This window comes from Symphalangus syndactylus, chromosome 18 (genome assembly GCF_028878055.3).
Source record: "Symphalangus syndactylus isolate Jambi chromosome 18, NHGRI_mSymSyn1-v2.1_pri, whole genome shotgun sequence".
In the NCBI taxonomy this organism is placed as follows: domain Eukaryota; kingdom Metazoa; phylum Chordata; class Mammalia; order Primates; family Hylobatidae; genus Symphalangus; species Symphalangus syndactylus.
Genome location: NC_072440.2, coordinates 9,661,313 through 9,678,927, shown reverse-complemented (window position 1 = coordinate 9,678,927; position 17,615 = coordinate 9,661,313). Strand labels below are relative to the sequence as shown.

General features: G+C 55.3%; 1 protein-coding gene and 1 long non-coding RNA gene across 7 annotated transcripts in view; one reads left to right on the top strand and one right to left on the bottom strand.

The window, feature by feature from the left end:
• TUBGCP6 (tubulin gamma complex component 6) overlaps positions 1-17,615 on the bottom strand; it is a 25,971-nt gene extending 8,356 nt beyond the window's left edge. For all 6 annotated transcript variants that reach the window (XR_008652701.2, XM_055254289.2, XM_063622456.1 and 3 more), the window contains exons 1-9: positions 16,157-17,615; positions 13,672-13,835; positions 6,806-7,016; positions 3,269-3,442; positions 1,881-2,002; positions 976-1,054; positions 705-814; positions 238-329; positions 1-140 (exon numbers count right to left, since the gene is read on the bottom strand). Coding sequence is in view for 5 of the 6 variants with exons in the window: in XM_055254289.2 (XP_055110264.2) it covers positions 1-140; positions 238-329; positions 705-814; positions 976-1,054; positions 1,881-2,002; positions 3,269-3,442; positions 6,806-7,016; positions 13,672-13,835; positions 16,157-16,897 (1,833 nt within the window). In the remaining variant the exon portion in view is untranslated. The remainder of the gene's footprint in view (positions 141-237; positions 330-704; positions 815-975; positions 1,055-1,880; positions 2,003-3,268; positions 3,443-6,805; positions 7,017-13,671; positions 13,836-16,156) is intronic.
• Positions 2,286-6,613, top strand: LOC129468571 (uncharacterized). The gene is made up of 3 exons (XR_008652704.2): positions 2,286-2,910; positions 3,214-3,499; positions 6,338-6,613. It is a non-coding gene; the product is annotated as an uncharacterized lncRNA (long non-coding RNA).

Genomic DNA, 17,615 nt, shown 5'->3' with positions numbered 1-17,615 from the left:
CCGGGGGCAGCAGAGCTTCAGCAGGTTAATGGTCTTCCCGCAGACGTATACGTCGTGGGCAATGTGCTTCAGAAACACAGGAACGCAGTCCTCCACCTCTTTGGAGATGAGCACGTAGCCATGTGTCCAGTACGACTTATCTAAGGTAGGGTGAACACCAGGGTGGCCGGCATGGCCATGGCCCTGAACCCAGGCCCACAGGCACGGACCCCTGCCCCGCAACCAGCTGCCACCTACCTCGGAAGCTGAGGTACTCGTGGTTCACCTGAATCATGAACTCGCCATAAGCGTCTCTGAACACCCCGCTGTACACCCAGTCGTGGATGAACCTGCAGTGGGGGAGCAGCAGGGGTAGGTGTAGTCAGCGGAGAGGTGGGTGGGGCCAGCAGTGAGGGGCGGGGTGGGGGTGTGGCTGTCAGTGAGGGGCAGGGCAGGGGCGTGGCTGCCAGTGAGGGACAAGGTCGTAGCTGTGAGAGGTGGGGTGGGGTGTGGCCATCCATGAGGGGCAGGATGGAGTGGGGGCAGGGTGCGGGGTGTGGAGTGGGGTTCGGGTGGGGGGTTGGGGGCTCCTGCCCAGTCCACCTATCCTGCCCTCCCCTTCCTGTGTGATCCCCACATTCAGCAGGTGTCCGACAAAGGACTGCTCTCAAATGTCTGCCTGGTGGGAGTGCGCGCCTGCCACACCCGCCCAGCCCACTGCCCACCGGGTGTAGGGCTCGCAGCTGGTCTTCAGCAGGGACAGCAGCACAGGGTAGTGCTCGTTGCTGCAGTTGTGCAGCGCCTCCTGGTAGAGGTAGGACAACAGCTTCACGCCCTGCAGACCGCAAAGGGGGCGGGGGGGGGCGCAGCTCAGTGCACCCAGCACTGGGAATGAGGCACAGCCCTGCCGGCAGCAGCCCCCCAGGGACACGCTCAGCCGCCCCCCTTTCCTGGAGCCTGCCAGGCTGACACACTCGGCAGGGACGCACAACTCACGGTGGGAAACGCGGCCCTGGGGCCTCCTCCACAGGTGCCCGGGAGCACAACCCCAACGCCACAGAGCTCGGCCAGGTACCTAGACCCAGAGGCAGGATCAGACCAGGTGACCGGGCTCAGGGTCCCCAGGCCTGGATCAGATCGTGAGCAAAATCTCCACGTATCTTCATGCTCCCTGGGGCAACTGACTTCAGATGCAGGCTTTAAAAACCACATGCACCCCAACGACCCAGAAATGGGCTCCCTGCAGGACTTGTGCCCAGCCCTGTGCCCCTGTGCTGTCCACACACCCCCCACTGAAGTACCCACACCCAACAGGCCCTCCCTCCCAGGCTCCGGCCAACACATGAATCACCCTGATCCTCCCACTTCCGGGGGCTGCACCTGAGAGCCCCTCCCATCCACACAGTGGTACCAAGCATCTGCCACAACTCGCACCCTTCACAGCCCAGGTCCCCTGCCCCGCAGTGTCTCAGCCCTTGGGTCTCCTCAGCGTTGCCACACTCTGCTCCTCAGCCTGGAAGGTCGCCTCTCCCACTGCTCCCAACGCCCAACTCCTCACTCTTCCTTCTCTGACGGCACTTGCCAATAGCCCCAGCCTGGGTGCTCACTAACCAGCTTGTGTGTACCAGACGCCACATCCCCAGGGACCCTGTGTGCCAATTAGGCAGGAGCCGCCGGGCCTGGAGGGCCTGGATGGGGCAGCTGTGGTGGGCCCAGAGCAGACACACCCGCTCAGCGCCCGGCACCTGGTGAACTCAGCCAGCCAAGGGCCGTCCAGTCGCCTGCTGAGGGCTGTTCTCACAGGCCCTCCTTGCCAGGGAGCAGGGCAAACCCTCCACCGCCCAGCAAGCCGCACACCGCTCCCGCAAAGTCCCCTGTTCAGCTGCCATGCTGAGGCTCACCTGAGCTGCCGGCCCAGTTTCTTGAAGAGAAAACCAATGGTGAGGAGGCTCAGGGTGGGCGGAGTGGAAAGGACACAGGCCCGGTAATACTGCAGGTACCTCCTCAGGCCACTGGTGAAGGCCTGTGGGCAAAGAGGCTGGGAGGAGGGCGACCAGGCACAGGGACACAGCTGTGCCTAGGGCCTGAGGGGCACCAGTGCTGGGCACAGCGCTTTCTTTCCTGCCTTGGGTCTGGGCTCCATTTCCAAGCAGTGGGCCTCTGTGAGCCACGTCCCGCCACCGGGCCAGGCGGAAATGCAGCCCATCCACAAGAAGCCAGAAGCTGTGGTCCGCCACCAACCCTTCCTCTCATCTGAGACCAGCTGCCCCAGGGGCGTGGCAAAGGGGCTGGGGGAGTGAGGGGGGAAACAGCGGCCGTGCTCTGTGCACGGACACTAGTGCTGTGAGGGCTGCAGCTGCTCGGACCACAGCTGTCTCAGTGGCACCAGCATCCTGGGCAATGCCACAGCAGCAGGCCCTGCAGGTCACGCTAAGACAGGGGCACCCTCGACCAATCTCAGTCCACCCACCCCAGGAGCCGCCTGGCTATGCCTGCCAGATAAGCAAGAACCACAGTCCAGCCCTTCTCAGCGTCCCCTGCTCTGACCCCTTCTCCACCATCTCTAGCTCTCAAGTCCCCCGGGGCTGAGCCTCTACCTAGAAGCTCTCCCCGCCCCGTGCAGCTCCCACCACGCCCACCTCCACAGCCCGTCTAAAACGTAAACCTCACCACATCACCCCACCCGACAGCCCCTGCTGCGGCAGCAACAGTCAAAGGAGGCTGCACCGCGTGGCTCCTCCAGGGCCCTCTGCCCACCTTCCCTGACACCCTCCGCTCAATCCCCCAAATGCCCCATCATCCGCCTGCCTATTCTCTCCCACTTAAGGTGCAGACCCTGTCCCATGGGCCTCTTCCCAGCATATGAGCCAGCTTCAAGACTCACCAAACAGCAGCTTCCGGAGCCAGACTTGGCTCAGAACTCCCAGCAGTGTAAATTCACCCAACAGGAGGGCCCTGCCCTGTCAGTCATCTGCAATGTGCCGGGCCCACTGGGGAGCAGGCAGCAAGAGCCCCATTCACACCTTTCCTGCCCTGCGCACCCCTAATGCTGGCTGCACCTGCCTCCCATGCACCCCAGGGCCCACACACATCTGCCCCAGGTTTCTAGTGGGGTAAAACATCCTCACTGACCCATCCCTCAAGAGCCACTATCGGGTTTCGGATGTTAGCAAGGAAAGAAAAGGTTTAGACTCTCTGGTCCTGCAGAAGGACCTCTGAGATTCTCTTTTCCAGGTGGTGTACACCGTTCTCACAAAGGTGTGTGACAACCATGAGGCGAAGGCCATACCTGGAACACGAGGCCCTTGCTGTACAAAGAGTCCAGGACGGGCTGCAGAGAGAAGTGACTCAGGCGCGTGTAGCAGGTCCCATACTCGGCCACTTCCGAGAGCAGGCTGCTGATGCTCTCAGGAGACGCTCCTGACACGTGGACGCCCCGCTTCACCACAAAGGCCTGGGCTGGCTGCACAGGGGCAGAGGACACCAGTCACAGAGGCCAGGCACCCAGACCCCCAGTAAGGTGCCGTCTCCCTCCACCCTTGCACCCAAACCCACACCACCTAGAGTGCCCCCAGGACCCAAAAGCAAATGCCCAGAAGGCATACCCCAGAACTCCTACACCGAGGGACCAGACCGAGGCACAAATCCTCACTGACCACACTGAAAAATGCATGTTTAAAATGCCAAGTGTAGAAAAGGGTAGAAAAAAACAGAACACCTTCCACAGGACACAAGTACACAAACAGCCTCCTGGGGCAGAAGCTATAAAACATGATGGCCGTGAGACCCGCTCATTCGACTCCTAGGGATGAATTAGAGGAAATGATGGAAGATGCACAAAGACTCGCCACAGCACATTCTCCAAAATATGTTTACAACCAGAGTGGAGACCCCAATCGAGGGCTCATGACAACCAAAACGAATGGGCAGCAGAAGCCAGGAGGGAGGTTACAGCTGCAAATACCCACGTTAGGAAAAAGAGATATCCCACGTTACAAAGGAACAAGATATCAAACCACAACGGCACTGTGTATACCCTAAAGAGATATTTTAAAAAGAGCTGTTAGGCCAAGCACAGTGGCTCACACCTATAATCCCAGAACTTTGGGAGGCTGAGGCAGGAGCATCACTTGAGCCCAGAGGTCTGAGACCAGCCTGGGCAACACAGCAAGACCCCCATCTCTAAAAAAATTTTAAAAGTTAGGACAGGCATGGTGGCTCATGCCTGTGATCCCAGCACTTCAGGAGGCCGAGGCGGGTGGATCACTTCAGGTCAGGAGTTCATGACGAGCCTGGCCAACATGGCAAAGCCCCGTCTCTACTAAAAATACAAAAATTAGCCAGGCGTGGTGGTGTGCACCTGTAGTCCCAGCTATGCAGGAGGCTGAGGCAGGAGAATCGTTGAATGCGGGAGGCGGAAGTTGCAGTGAGCTGAGATTACGCCTTTGCACTCCAGCCTGGGAGACAGAGCAAGACTCCATCTCAAAAAAAAAAAAAAAAAATTAAAAATTAGCCAGGCGTGGTGGTGCATGCCTGTTGGTCCCAGCTGCTCAGAAGGCTGAGGCAGGAGGAGCAATTTGAGCCTAGGAAGTTGAGGCTGCAGTGAGTCATGTTTGAGCCATTGCACTCCAGCCTGGGTGATCCTGTCTCCAAAAAAAAAAAAAAAGAAAAAAGAAAAACAGGCTGGGCACAGTGGCTCCCGCCTGTAATCCCAGCACTTTGGGAGGCCGAAGCAAGTGGATCACTTGAGGTCAGGGGTTTGAGACCAGCCTCACCAACATGGTGAAAACCCACCTTCAATAAAAACAAAAATTAGCCGGGCGGGGTAGTGCGCACCTATAATCCCAGCTACTCAGGAGGCTGAGGCAGGAGAATTGCTTAAACCCAGGAGGAAGAAGTTGCAGTGAGCTGAGATCACGCCATTGCACTCCAGCCTGGGCAACAGAGCAAGACTCTATCTCAAAAAAAAAAAAAAAAAAAAGTTAAACCCAAAACTAGCAGAAGGAAACAAATAATAATTAGAGCAGAAATAAATACAGAGTAGGCCAAGCACAGTGGCTCACACCTGTAACACCAACAATTTGGGAGGCCAAGGTGGGTGAAATCACTTGAGGTCAGGACCCCGAGACCAGCCTGGTCAACATGGTAAAACCCCACCTCCACTAAAAATACAAAAATTAGCCAGGCGTGGTAGTCCACGCCTGTAGTCTCAGCTACTTGGGAGGCTGAGGCAGGAGAATCACTTGAACCCAAGAGGTGGCGGCTGCAGTGAGCTGAGATCGCACCACTGCACTCCAGCCAGGGAGACACAGTGAGAATCCATCTCAAAAAGAAAAAAAAAAAAATACAAAATAGTAAAACAATAGAACGAAACAAAAAGTTGGCTCTTTGAAAAGATCAACAAAATTGACAAGTCTTAGCTAGAATAATTAAGAAAAAAGATGACTAGGGCTGGGCGTGGCGGCTCACACCTGCAATCCCAGGACTTTGGGAAGCTGAGGCAGGCAGATCACTTGAGCCCAGGAGTTCAAGACCAGCCTGGGCAACACGGCAAGACCCCATCTCTTCAAGCATTTTAAAAATTAGCTGGGTGGGCCAGGCGTAGTGGCTCACGCCTGTAATCCTAGCACTTTGGGAGGCTGAGGTGGGTGGATCACTTCAGGTCAGGAGTCAGAGACCAGCCTGAGCAACATGGTGAAACCCCATCTCCACTAAAAATACAAAAATTAGCCGGCTGTAGTGACAGGCACCTGTAATCCCAGCTACTCGGGAGGCTGAGGCAGAAGAATTGCTTGAACCTGGGAGGCGGAGTTTGCAGTGAACTGAGACCGTGCCATTACACTCCAGACTGGGCAACAGAGCGAGACTCTGTCTCAAAAAAAAAAAAAAAAAAAAAAAAGAAAAGAAAAAAATGATCTGAGTGTGGTGGCACGTGCCTGTAGTCCCAGCTACATGGGAGGCTAAGGTGGGAGGATTGAGATTCAGCCCAGGAGGTCGAGGCTACTGTGAGCTGTGATGGTGCCACTGCACTCCAGCCTGGGCAAGAGAGGGAGACGCTGTCTCAGAAAAAAAAAAAAAGAGTCAGGGTTGGTTCCACACAATAAGGCTATCCCTACGACAGACAAGATGAGCTGTGAGCACGGTGTTGAGAACAGGAGCCCTCAGCGCCAGCAGCAGCTGGAGCTTGCTGGTGAGCACTTTTCTGGGGCAGTCACTGGCTGTGCTTCTAGTCCATTCTGAAGTCTAAGAATGGCCACCATAAAAGAACATTTAAGACAAAGGAAGGGGATAAGCACTTAAATGAAAAAACTGCAGAGCAAAACTTCATTTTTCTGAATATATCCATTTACTTCTTCAGTGCCCAGCAAGAGGGTTGGCTAAACGGCAGCTGGTGCCAGAACCAGCAAGTGCCGGCCCCATCCCAGATGACACCGCGGTCCAGTGAGAAGAGCAGCGCAGACCCCAATCTCGGGACGCTCTTGGCAGGCAGGTGCTCCTGCCAGCGGTGGGAAGGCTCAGAACGCGCCTGGCACTTCTCCAGGACGGAAATGGCAACGGGGGGAGGAACATTTTCTATCACTTTGCCGACAGCAATAAACATGTTATTTCTCTGCAGCTTTTTAAAAGGACATTAATAAATTAACACCTCTTAGAACCAAAATGGGATGACTTTGGCTGTCATCACTGGTGGCCCTCGGAGCTGGCCTTCCCTGCCACTCCCCACTCCCTGCACTGGGGCTTGTTCTGCCCCACAAAGGGCTGGGCAGTGCGTGGTGGAGGGCAGGCCAGCCGCACACCACTGTGGCCGGGAGTGAGCAGTTCTCACCTGGCAGAGGGAAAACGTGGCAGACACGACCCCAATCAAGACGTTCAGCACATCTTTCACCAGCTCGCACTCCTTCACCAGCACGGGCTGCGGGGCCTGTAGGATGCCCCCGGCAAGCAGCTGGAGCTCCCCTTGGCGGAGCCTGCAGAACTTGTCAAAAGCGTCCCTTCCCGCCTCTGTCAGGTAAGGCTCCTCTCTGTGGCCAGGTGGGCTGCGAGGGGGGCAGGAGAGAGGCCATGAGCAGGCGTCGTGACCTGCACCTCAGCACCAGGAGGCTTTCTCTTGGGAATGGGCATGAACGGAAGTGATTCAAAACAATAAACTCTAAGAAACATAGCCAGGTACGAATGTCAACTCACCACCCAGCCTTTTGTGGATGCTGCTGCTGTGAATACCAGCACAATCGATTCTATCAGGACAACTCATGTAGAAAAGTGTCCCAGGGCACCTACCTGGGGTCCTGGGCATGGCCGGGGGTATCCGACTGGCCCAGCCCTGGAAGAGCACCCCAGGCCACACCAGTGGCCCTCAAGATGGTGACTCACTCATAAAGTATTCTTCTGTTAGAAACAAAACAAGATTTGTACACCCATGTACACAACAGCATCCACACCCTGTCCATGGCAGCATCCACACCCAGGTCCATGGCAGCATCCACATCCCTGTTCATGGCAGCATCCTCCACAACCCTGTCCACAGCAGCATCCACACCCAGGTCCACTGCAGCATCATCCACACCCCCTGTCCATGGCAGCATCATCCATACCCCATCCATGGCAGCATCCACACCCATCCACAGCAACATCATCCACACCCCTATCCACAGCAGCATCCACACCCATCCACGGCAGCATCATCCACACCCCTATCCACAGCAGCATCCACACCCATCCACAGCAGCATCCACACCCATCCACAGCAGCATCCACACCCATCCACAGCAGCATCATCCACACCCCTATCCACAGCATCATCCACACCCCTATCCACAGCAGCATCAGCCACACACACCCCCGTCCATGGCAGCAGCATGCACACACACACCCCCCCCCAGTCCACGGCAGCATCACCCACACGCCCCCGTCCATGGCAGCATCACCCACACCCACCCTGTCCACGGCAGCATCACCCACACCCACCCCGTCCACAGCAGCAGCATCCACACCCCCGTCCATGACAGCATCACCCACACCCCCGTCCATGGCAGCATCAGCCACCCCCCTGTCCACGGCAGTATACACACCCGTCCACGGGAACATCACCCACAACCCTATCCACTGCAGCATCATCCACACGCGTGTCCATGGCAGCATTCACACCCCTATTCACGGCAGCATCATCCACACCCAGGTCCACAGCAGCATCCACACCCCTGTTCATGACAGTAGCATCCACATCCCTGTCCATGGCAGCATCCACACCCAGGTCCACGGAAGCATCCACGTGCCTGTCCACAGCAGTATCCACACCCCCATCCACAGCAACATCATCCACAACAGCCAGGGGAAGAGGAGCCTGAGCACCCGACGGAGGAGAATAAATACAGTCCGTGCAGACCCCCACCCATCATTCAGCCTTAAAAAGGAAGGCAGCTCAGACACATGCTCCAGAAGGCACAGCACTCAAGGACGCCACGTGGAGTGCAATGAGCCATCACAAAACACTGTCTCCACAGGGATGGCGCTCGAGGACGCCAAGTGGAGTAAAATGAGCCATCACAAAACACTGTGCAACTCCACTTACATGAGGTCCCTACAGTGGCCAAAATCCTAGAGACAGAAAGTGGAGGCCAGGCGCGGTGGCTCACGCCTATAATCCCAACACTTTGGGACGCCAAGAAAGGCAGATCACGAGGTCAGGAGTTCAAGACCAGCCTGGCCAACATGGTGAAACCCTGACTCTACTAAAAACACAAAAATTAGCTGGGCATGGTGGCATGGGCCTATAATCCCAGCTGCTCGGGAGGCTAAGGCAGGAGAATGGCTTGAACCCGGGAGGTGGAGGTGGCAGTGAGCCAAGATCGTGCCACTGCACTCCAGCCTGAGCAACAGAGCAAGACTCCATCTCGGAAAAAAAAAAAAAAAAGTGGAGTGAATGGGGAGTTGTTTAATGGGTTCAGAGTTTCCTGCAGATTTGCTGTGCAGCAGTGAAAATACACACAGCATTACAAAGCTGTACAACTGGTTAAGACGGTAAAAATATTATATAAATTTTACTACCCCACCTCAGAAACACCGTTAAGAGATGGATACAGAAAAAAAATTCACAATTTTTTTTTTTTTTTTTTTTGAGATGGAGTCTCGCTCTGTCACCCAGGCTGGAGTGCAGTGGCATGATCTCGGCTCATTGCAACCTCTGCCTCCTGGGTTCACGCCACTCTCCTGCCTCAGCCTCCCGAGCAGCTGGGACTACAGGCACGTGCCACCACGCCTGGCTAATTTTTTGTATTTTTAGTAGAGATGGGGTTTCACTGTGTTAGCCAGGATGGTCTCAGTCTCCTGACCTCATGATCCGCCCACCTCAGCCTCCTAAAGTGCTGGGATTACAGGCATGAGCCACTGCACCTGGCCAAGTTCATAAATTTTTTTTTTTTTTTGAGACGGAGTCTCGCTCTGTCGCCCAGGCTGGAGTGCAGTGGCACGACCTCAGCTCACTGCAAGCTCCGCCTCCCGGGTTCACGCCATTCTCCTGCCTCAGCCTCCAGAGTAGCTGGGACTACAGGCGCCTGCCACCGCGCCCGGCTAATTTTTTGTATTTTTAGTAGAGACGGGGTTTCACCATGTTAGCCAGGATGGTCTCGGTCTCCTGACCTCGTGATCCGCCCGTCTCGGCCTCCCAAAGTGCTGGGATTACAGGCGTGAGCCACCGCGCCCGGCCTAGTTCATAAATTTTTAAGACAAAAACAGGCAAGCTGGGCTGGTACAGGCAGCCCTGGGCACATGCAACTCTGAGGAATTTGCCTCCTGCCGGTGCTGAGGCTATGAAACCACATGTACTGGCGCTGCACACACTCACACCCCCATCCTCCCTGCAGAAACAATCAGCTCCAAGAAACACACTTTTACTGACCACCTCTGCTATGTGGAGGGTGGGCTGGAGGCGGCAGGAGGAAGGAGACCAGCCCTGAGGTGTCCAGTCAGCAGGTGGGGCCGCTCTGGACCCCAGACGCCTGCCCAGGCTCCCTCAGGATGAGATGAGCATGAGAAAAACACAGCCTCTCAGAGCCTCTGTCTGACCCTGCATTTCTTCCTGCAGATGGCCTCGGCAGGGGTGCAGGCTGTGGGCACAACCCTGCTTCCCCCTGCAGCCACTTCTACCCCATCTCCTCCAGGACTGGACCCCAGCGCTGCCATGGCTGTACACCCCCTTGGTGACTCAGAGCTGAGAAAAAAAAGCCCATAGCGAAAACACAAAGACACAGCGCAGCATCCTGCAGGCTATGGAGTGAACACCGCCCCCGACAGGTCCCCAGGGAGAACACAGCCCAAAATGTAGCAAAATGCTTCCCCCAGATGGATGGCACATGCAGAGAAAGAGACCATTCCAGGGTCTGAAAGGCCTCCCTCCGCCTTAACCCAGCCCTTGCAGCTCAGCAGCAGGGAGGGCCATGAGCAATCGGACAGTGCTGGCTCTCAGGGTGGGCTAGAGCAGGGGAGAGTGGCCCCCCGTGGGGTCTTGGGACCTGTGAGACAGCAGGGTTGATGTCTTGGAGAGTGGAGAGGGCTCAATTTCTGGCTGGGCGGCAGTTTCTTTAGCCACCTGCTGGTCAGAGCTCATCACAGCAGGAAACTAGCAGGTGACTGGGATTTAAAATGAAACAAGACCAAACGATTTGCCAAAGGAACTTGAACCACAGCATCAGGCTGACCCGACTGCAGTGTCAGGGGCCGTGGGATCAGGGAGTAGAGGCGCCCAGGGGACGTAAACTCAGGTCCAGCCACTGTGTGGCCATGTGCAGGTCAGCCGCTGGACACTGAGATGACCACAGCACTTTCACTCTGCAAGGCCCTGGGCAGAGAAAGTCCCTACAGGAGCTGCCCAGGCTGTGCTCAGCACACTGCCAGGCACACAGCAGCACCTCCCTGTAGGAACCACCGCCAGGCCCCACCGTGCCGGAGCTCTGCAGCGTAGGAACCACCACAGGTGCCCCCACAGTGCCAGAGCTCTGCAGTCTCCAGCGTATTCAGAACAGGGTGATGAGGAGAGTGAGTGACCGTGTCTCCTAATCAGCAACCCGAAAAAATGAACCTAGAAAAGGGGGAGCTAATAAATGAAATACAGTCAGCACGTGGCTCATGCCTGTAATCCCAGCACTTTGGGAGGCTGAGGCAAGCAGATCACCTGAGATCAGGAGTTCAAGACCAGCCTGACCAACATGGTGAAACCCCATCTCTACAAAAAATACAAAAATTAACCGTGCATGGTGATGCACCCCTGTAATCCCAGCTACTCAGGAGGCTGAGGCAGGGAGAACTGCTTGAACCCAGGAGGTGGAGGTTGCAGTGAGCCATGACCACACCACTGCATTCCAGCCTGGGTGTCAGAGTAAAACTTCATCTCAAAACAAAACAAAAAAAGGCTGGGCGCAGTGGCTCATGCCTGTAATCCCAGCACTTTGGGAGGACGAGGCGGGTGGATCACCTGAGGTTGGGAGTTCAAGACCAGCCTGACCAACATGGAGAAACACCATCTCTACTAAAAATACAAAATTAGCCAGGCGTGGTGGCACATGCCTCTAATCCCACTGTAATCCCAGCTACTCGGGAGGCTGAGGCAGGAGAATCGCTTGAACCCAGGAGGCAGAGGTTGCAGTGAGCCAAGATTGTGCCATTGCACTCCAGCCTGGGCAACATGGGCAAAGAGAAAGAAAGAAAGAAAAATAAAAGAGAGAGAGAGACAAACTTATGAGGGAGAGTTTGGGGGACCTAGTTTGTTTAGGATGAAAGGAGTTGCCTAATTATGGTGAGCTGAAGAATGTTCCAGGTGAAGGGAACCTGGTATTGGAAGGTTGAGTTTTTACAAAAATTAGCTGGGCATGGTGGCGGGTGCCTGTAATCCCAGCTACTCAGGAGGCTGAGACAGGGAGAATTACTTGAACCTGGGAGTCGGAGGTTGCAGTGAGCTGGAGATGGTGCCACCGCACTCCAGCATGGGCAACAGAACGAGACTCCGCCTCAATAAATAAATAAATACCAAAAAAAGAGAAAAAAATACTATTAGCAGACATGTACAGAATAAAACAATAACATGTAGGGCCAGTTTTTTTTTTTGAGACGGAGTCTCGCTCTGTCACCTCGGCTGGAGTGCAGTGGCGTGATATCCGCTCACTGCAAGCTCCGCCTCCTGGGTTCACACCATTCTCCTGCCTCAGCCTCCCCAGTAGCTGGGACTACAGGCACTTGCCACCACGCCTGGCTAATTTTTTGTATTTTTAGTAGAGATGGGTTTCACTGTGTTAGCCAGGATGGTCTCGATCTCCTGACCTCGTGATCCGCCCGCCTCAGCCTCCCAAAGGCCAGTTTTTAAACATGTGAGGGATTGGCAGAGAGCAGGACCATAAGATTTGCTTTGACTGATGCACCAGCAGGAAGTGACAGGGCAGGAAGGCCCTGGCAGTCAGGATAAGGCCACCACCACTGTGCTGGGAAGCAGGGAGATAGTCATCCCTGCGGGAATCTTCATGATGTCAGGAAAGCTCGCCCACCCGGGGGCACATGCTCCTGTCCAGGCTGCAAGAGCCCAGCCACTGCATCCCAGAGCACTCAGCTCCCGGCCAGCCCTGACTCTCACCCAACACTCCCCAAACCGATACCCACAGGATCACCAGTGGACTGGATGTGAATGGGGCATTCCATGGCCAAACATTTGGGGAAATGCGTGTTTTTTTTGTTTTTTGTTTTTTTGTTTTTTGAGATAGTCTCACTCTGTCACCCAGGCTGGAGTGCAGTGGTGCAATCTCGGCTCACTGCAAACTCCGCCTCACAGGTTCAAGTGATGCTTGTGCCTCAACCTCCTGAGTAGCTGGGATTACAAGTGAGCGCCACCACGCCCAGCTAATTTTTGTATTTTTAGTAGAGACGGGGTTTCACCATGTTGGCCAGGCCGGTCTCAAAATCCTGACTTCAGGTGATCTGCCGGCCTCGGACTCCCAAAGTGCTGGGATTACAGGTGTGAGCCACCGCACCCGGCCAAAATGCATATTCTCTACCTGGGTTCTGGGAGTTATCAAAAGATACCACCACATTAAAGACTCTGACAGGTGCTGAGTGCAGAGGCCTCTGGACCCAGGTGAGCCAGGGAGTGAGTGGCTACCGCATCCAGAGAGCAAGCTGCTGGCACCAGTCAGGAAAAAGCTGCTGCAGCTGGAGCTTCTCATCGCCCAGACTGCCCCTCCCAACTCCTCCAGACACAGACGGAAACGGCTCCTTCATCAGCACCCCGTGCCCAGTGAGCATTTCTTCCTGGCACTAACCACACAGCCGGCCAGGCAGCTCTCTTGCTCTTAAGGACATAACTTAGCTGCCCCGACTGCTCTGCCCGGCAGGTGTGATCTGGTTACTGGCACGGGGAGGGGAGCTCTGCCCGGCAGGTGTGATCTGGTTACTGGCACGGGGAATGGGGCTCTGCCCAACAGGTGTGATCTGGTTACTGGCACGGGGAGGTGAGGCCTCCTTAAAGGCTGTTAGTGCTTTCCCCTCTGCATTTCTCTTAACTCCCAGGACTCAATTTTGGACACTAGCTTAGGTTACTAACCCATTACAACTGCCTGGACCCCTGAGTACACAACACCCCCCACACACCCCACCCAAGGCCACGCTCATGCAGGGTTAGGGGCACTGCATGCCAAGGCAAAGAAGGGCACACACCAGCCGACTCGCTCCCAGCACCTCCGCTTGCTGGCCTCATAGGTGAGTGCGGCTTCCCACAGGTCCACGTCTGGGGTCACGCTGGGCTCAGACTGGGAATCAGGAGTCAAGTTGGACGCTGACTGGAATCCTTCGTCTTCCCACTGATCCACACTCGGTGGGACCTGGAGACATAGGGAAGGGCAAACCGCCACTTATTCCTATGCCCACATTTCATCCAAGGGCGATGAGAATTCCAGGAACTTTATCCACCTAGTTCCATTGACTTGTTAGAGGCAAAGACCTAGCAAAATGTTCCTTCTGTTTTTCTCAAGCACATGTGTACCATACAATGTTTCCCACCAATGAGCCATTTAAGGAATTAAAATAATTCGTCAAGGCTGCCAATTTCCAATTCCATATAACACATAAGCCTCAGTGGAACTTACAGTGAAACTTTTTGAGATGCCTCAGACCTGGAAATTCCATCGTGGGGAACCCAGAATAAAAAAATCACACTAAACATTAAAAAACTACTGTACACCAGGGCCGGGCACGGTGGCTTACGCCTGTAATCCCAGCACTATGGGAGGCTGAGGCGGGTGGATCACCTGAGGTCAGGAGTTCGAGACCAGCCTGGCCAGCATGGTGAAACCCCGTCTCTACTAAAAATATAAAAATCGGCCAGGCATGGTGGTGGGCACCTGTGGTCCCAGCTACTCGGGAGGCTGAGGCAGGAGAATTGCTTGAACCCGGGAAACGGAGGTTGCAGTGAGCTGAGATTGCGCCACCACACTCCAGCCTGGGCGACAGAGCAAGACTGTGGGCGGCAAGCCACCAAAGTGCCAAGGCAAGAGACCAAGGGCACGAGTTGTTCTAGTATAATAAAGAAAATATATAGAACAAGAATAGTTATACTATAGATCATAAATATGATCATATAAGAACATTATTAATCATTAGTTTGCAACAATTACTACTTATTCCAATATTATAATAATCTTCGCTCTACAATTATAACTTACAAGAAACCAGGCCATACAGAGAAAGGAGCTGAAGCGGCACGGTGAGAAGTGACCAGAAAAGTGTGAGCCTTCTGTTATGCCAGGACAGGGCCACTAGAGGGCTCCTTGGTCTAGTGGTAATGGCAGCACCTGGGAAGACGCCCGTTACCTAGCGGACCTTGGTCTGGCGGTAGCGTCTGTGCCTAGGAAAAGCACCCACTACTTAGCGGACGGGAAAGAGAGTCTCCCTTTCCCTGGGGGAGCTACAGAAGACTCTGCTCCACCACCTCTTGTGGAGGGCCTGACATGAGTCAGGCCTGCCCGCAATTATCCAGAGGCCTAACCGTCTCCCTGTGATGCTGTGCTTCAGCGGTCACGCTCCTGGTCGGCTTTCATGTTCCATCCTGTACACCTGGCTCTGCCTTCTAGATAGCAGCAGCAGAATTAGTGAAAGTACTAAAAGTCTCTGAAATGCAGAAATAATGGCGTAAGCTGTCTCCTCTCTCTCTCTTTCTCCACCTCGGCTGCCAAACAGGGAAGGGCCCCCTGTCCAGTGGACACGTGACCTTACCTATCATTGGAGATGGCTCACACTCCTTACCCTGCTCCCTTGTCTTGTATCCAATAAATAACAGGGCAGCCTGGCATTTGGGGCCACTACCGGTCTCCACGTCTTGGTGGTAGTGGTCCCCCGGGGCCCAGCTGTTTTTTCTTTTATCTCTGTCTTGTGTTTTTATTTCTACCATTTCTCGTCTCCGCACACGGGGAGAAAAACCCACAGACCCTGTAGGGTTGGTCCCTACACAAGACTCCATCTCAAAAAAAAAGAAAAGAAAAATCAGGCCAGGCTCACGCCTGTAATCCCAACACTTTGGGAGGCCAAGGCGGGCGGATCACGAGGTCAGGAGATGAAGACCATCCTGGCTAACACGGTGAAACCCCGTCTCTACTAAAAATACAAAAATTAGTTGGGCATGGTGGCTCACGCCTGTAATCCCAGCACTTTGGGAGGCCGAGGCAGGCGGATCAAGAGGTCAGGAGTTCAAGACCAGCCTAGCCAGCATGGTGAAACCCCGTCTCTACTAAAAATACAAAAATTAGCTGGGCGTGGTGGCGTGCGCCTGAATCCCAGCTACTCGGGAGGCTGAGGTAGGAGAATCACATGACCCCGAGAGGCGGAGGTTACAGTGAGCCGAGATCACGCCACTGCACTCCAGCCTCGGCAACAGAGCAAGACTCCATCTCAAAAAAAAAAAAAAAAAATTAAGCCGGGCGTCGTGGCAGGTGCCTGTAATTTCAGCTACTTGGGAGGCTGAGGTAAGAGAACTGCTTGAGCCCAGAAGGTGGAGGTTGCGGTGAGCCAAGATCGCGCCACTGCACTCCAGCCTGGGTGACAGAATGATACCGTCTCAACAACAACAACAACAAAACAATCAGAAAGGTCATATAAAGCATTTTCCAAACCCCGAGAGAGACGAAAGAGAAAAAAACAAACATTCTACCTTAATGGCCAGCCCAGAGACGTCCGCATTGTCTGGCAGGGGGGGCAGGCCCAGTCGGACGTCCATGTCATAAGTGCGGCTGTGCACAAGGGCCCCGAAGAGCGAGACCCGGGTGTCTCTCTCGAACCTGTCACCACAAGGATCACCAAATGAGAAGAGCCCGACGGTGGGCAGGCCAGTGCCTGGAGCAGCCTCCATAACCTCAAGTGTTTCCTGGATCATGCTGTGACACAAACACTCTTCTCTGGAGATCAGAGACTGAACGTGCATCTCAAACACACTCAGGTCGTCGCAATCATAGCCGCTGTACGGAACGTTTCTCCCCACATGCTTGTTGTTAAGGAAGTAGTCTCGTTTTCTCGGCAGAACTTGAGGGGGACCACTCCCTGCCAGCTGAACCAGGAGGTCCAAAACAGACCCCACCTCCAAAAGCGGACAGCAAGGGGCTGCTTCAAGCTCCTCCACAAGCTCCTCCAAACGGTCGGCCTTGGGGCCCAGGCCACCCACTCTCAAGTCAAAGGACAACATGAGGATCTTGTTTCTCGCTGGTAGTTTTGACATGTCAGGCTGCAGCTGTTGAGTCTCATCTTGAAAAAGATTTGTGAAAAGAGCATTGTAGGCCACCTTCTTGAGGCTCCGCTTTGCCCTCTTCCGGTTCACACTGCGCTGGCCCAGGTGAGTCTTGGCAGCCGGCAGGAGGGCCTCACACAGGTCGTCGAACAGCTGCGTGATGCTGGCCATGCCCCTTCTCAGCTCCGGGCCCCCGGCGTGTGGAAAAACACCTCACCCGGGCTTCACTGACGCTCCGGAAGACAGGGAGTGAGAGAGGGTCTGAAGAGGCTGAATGACAGGCGGCCTGTCCAACGCCGAAGCTCAGAACTGGTATTTTTAAAGGAGGTCTTGCGGTTGCTCTACTCAGAGTAAACTCGCCCTGCCCTCCCTAGCCCAAGCACGCTGCCCGGCGCCCGGCAGCCCACCAGAAGCCAGCTCGGCGTTTCTTCTAATTCAGTAGCCCTCAACCTTTAGGGAGTCGCAGAACCGTGGCAAACCCGAAGAACGAAACGCGCGCCCGCGCAGTACAGTGGACGAACCCGGCTTTGCACCCGTTCTTCGGGCCCCACGAGAGGAGACGGCCAGGAGAGGGTGCCACTCCGAGGCTCGTGGGCAGCGGAGAGTCTGGGGGCGCAGCCGGGTGGGTCCCGGGTTCTAGTCTGCACGTCCACCCGCTCTCCAGGCCTCACCCGTGGAAAGTGCCCACGGCTCCCGCTCCCGCCGCCTCCGTCGCGTCACAGCCGCGCCAGTGTGAAGACCGCTAGGGCGGGCGCGCCGGAAATACGTCACGGGAACGCCGGCAGCGCGTGAAGGTGGTGAGGCGGGGGCCGCGGTGTACTTCCTGCCTGAGTCCTGCACCGCGGGTGAGAGACCCGGGCCGAGCGTGCTCAGTAAAGAAGGCAGAGCC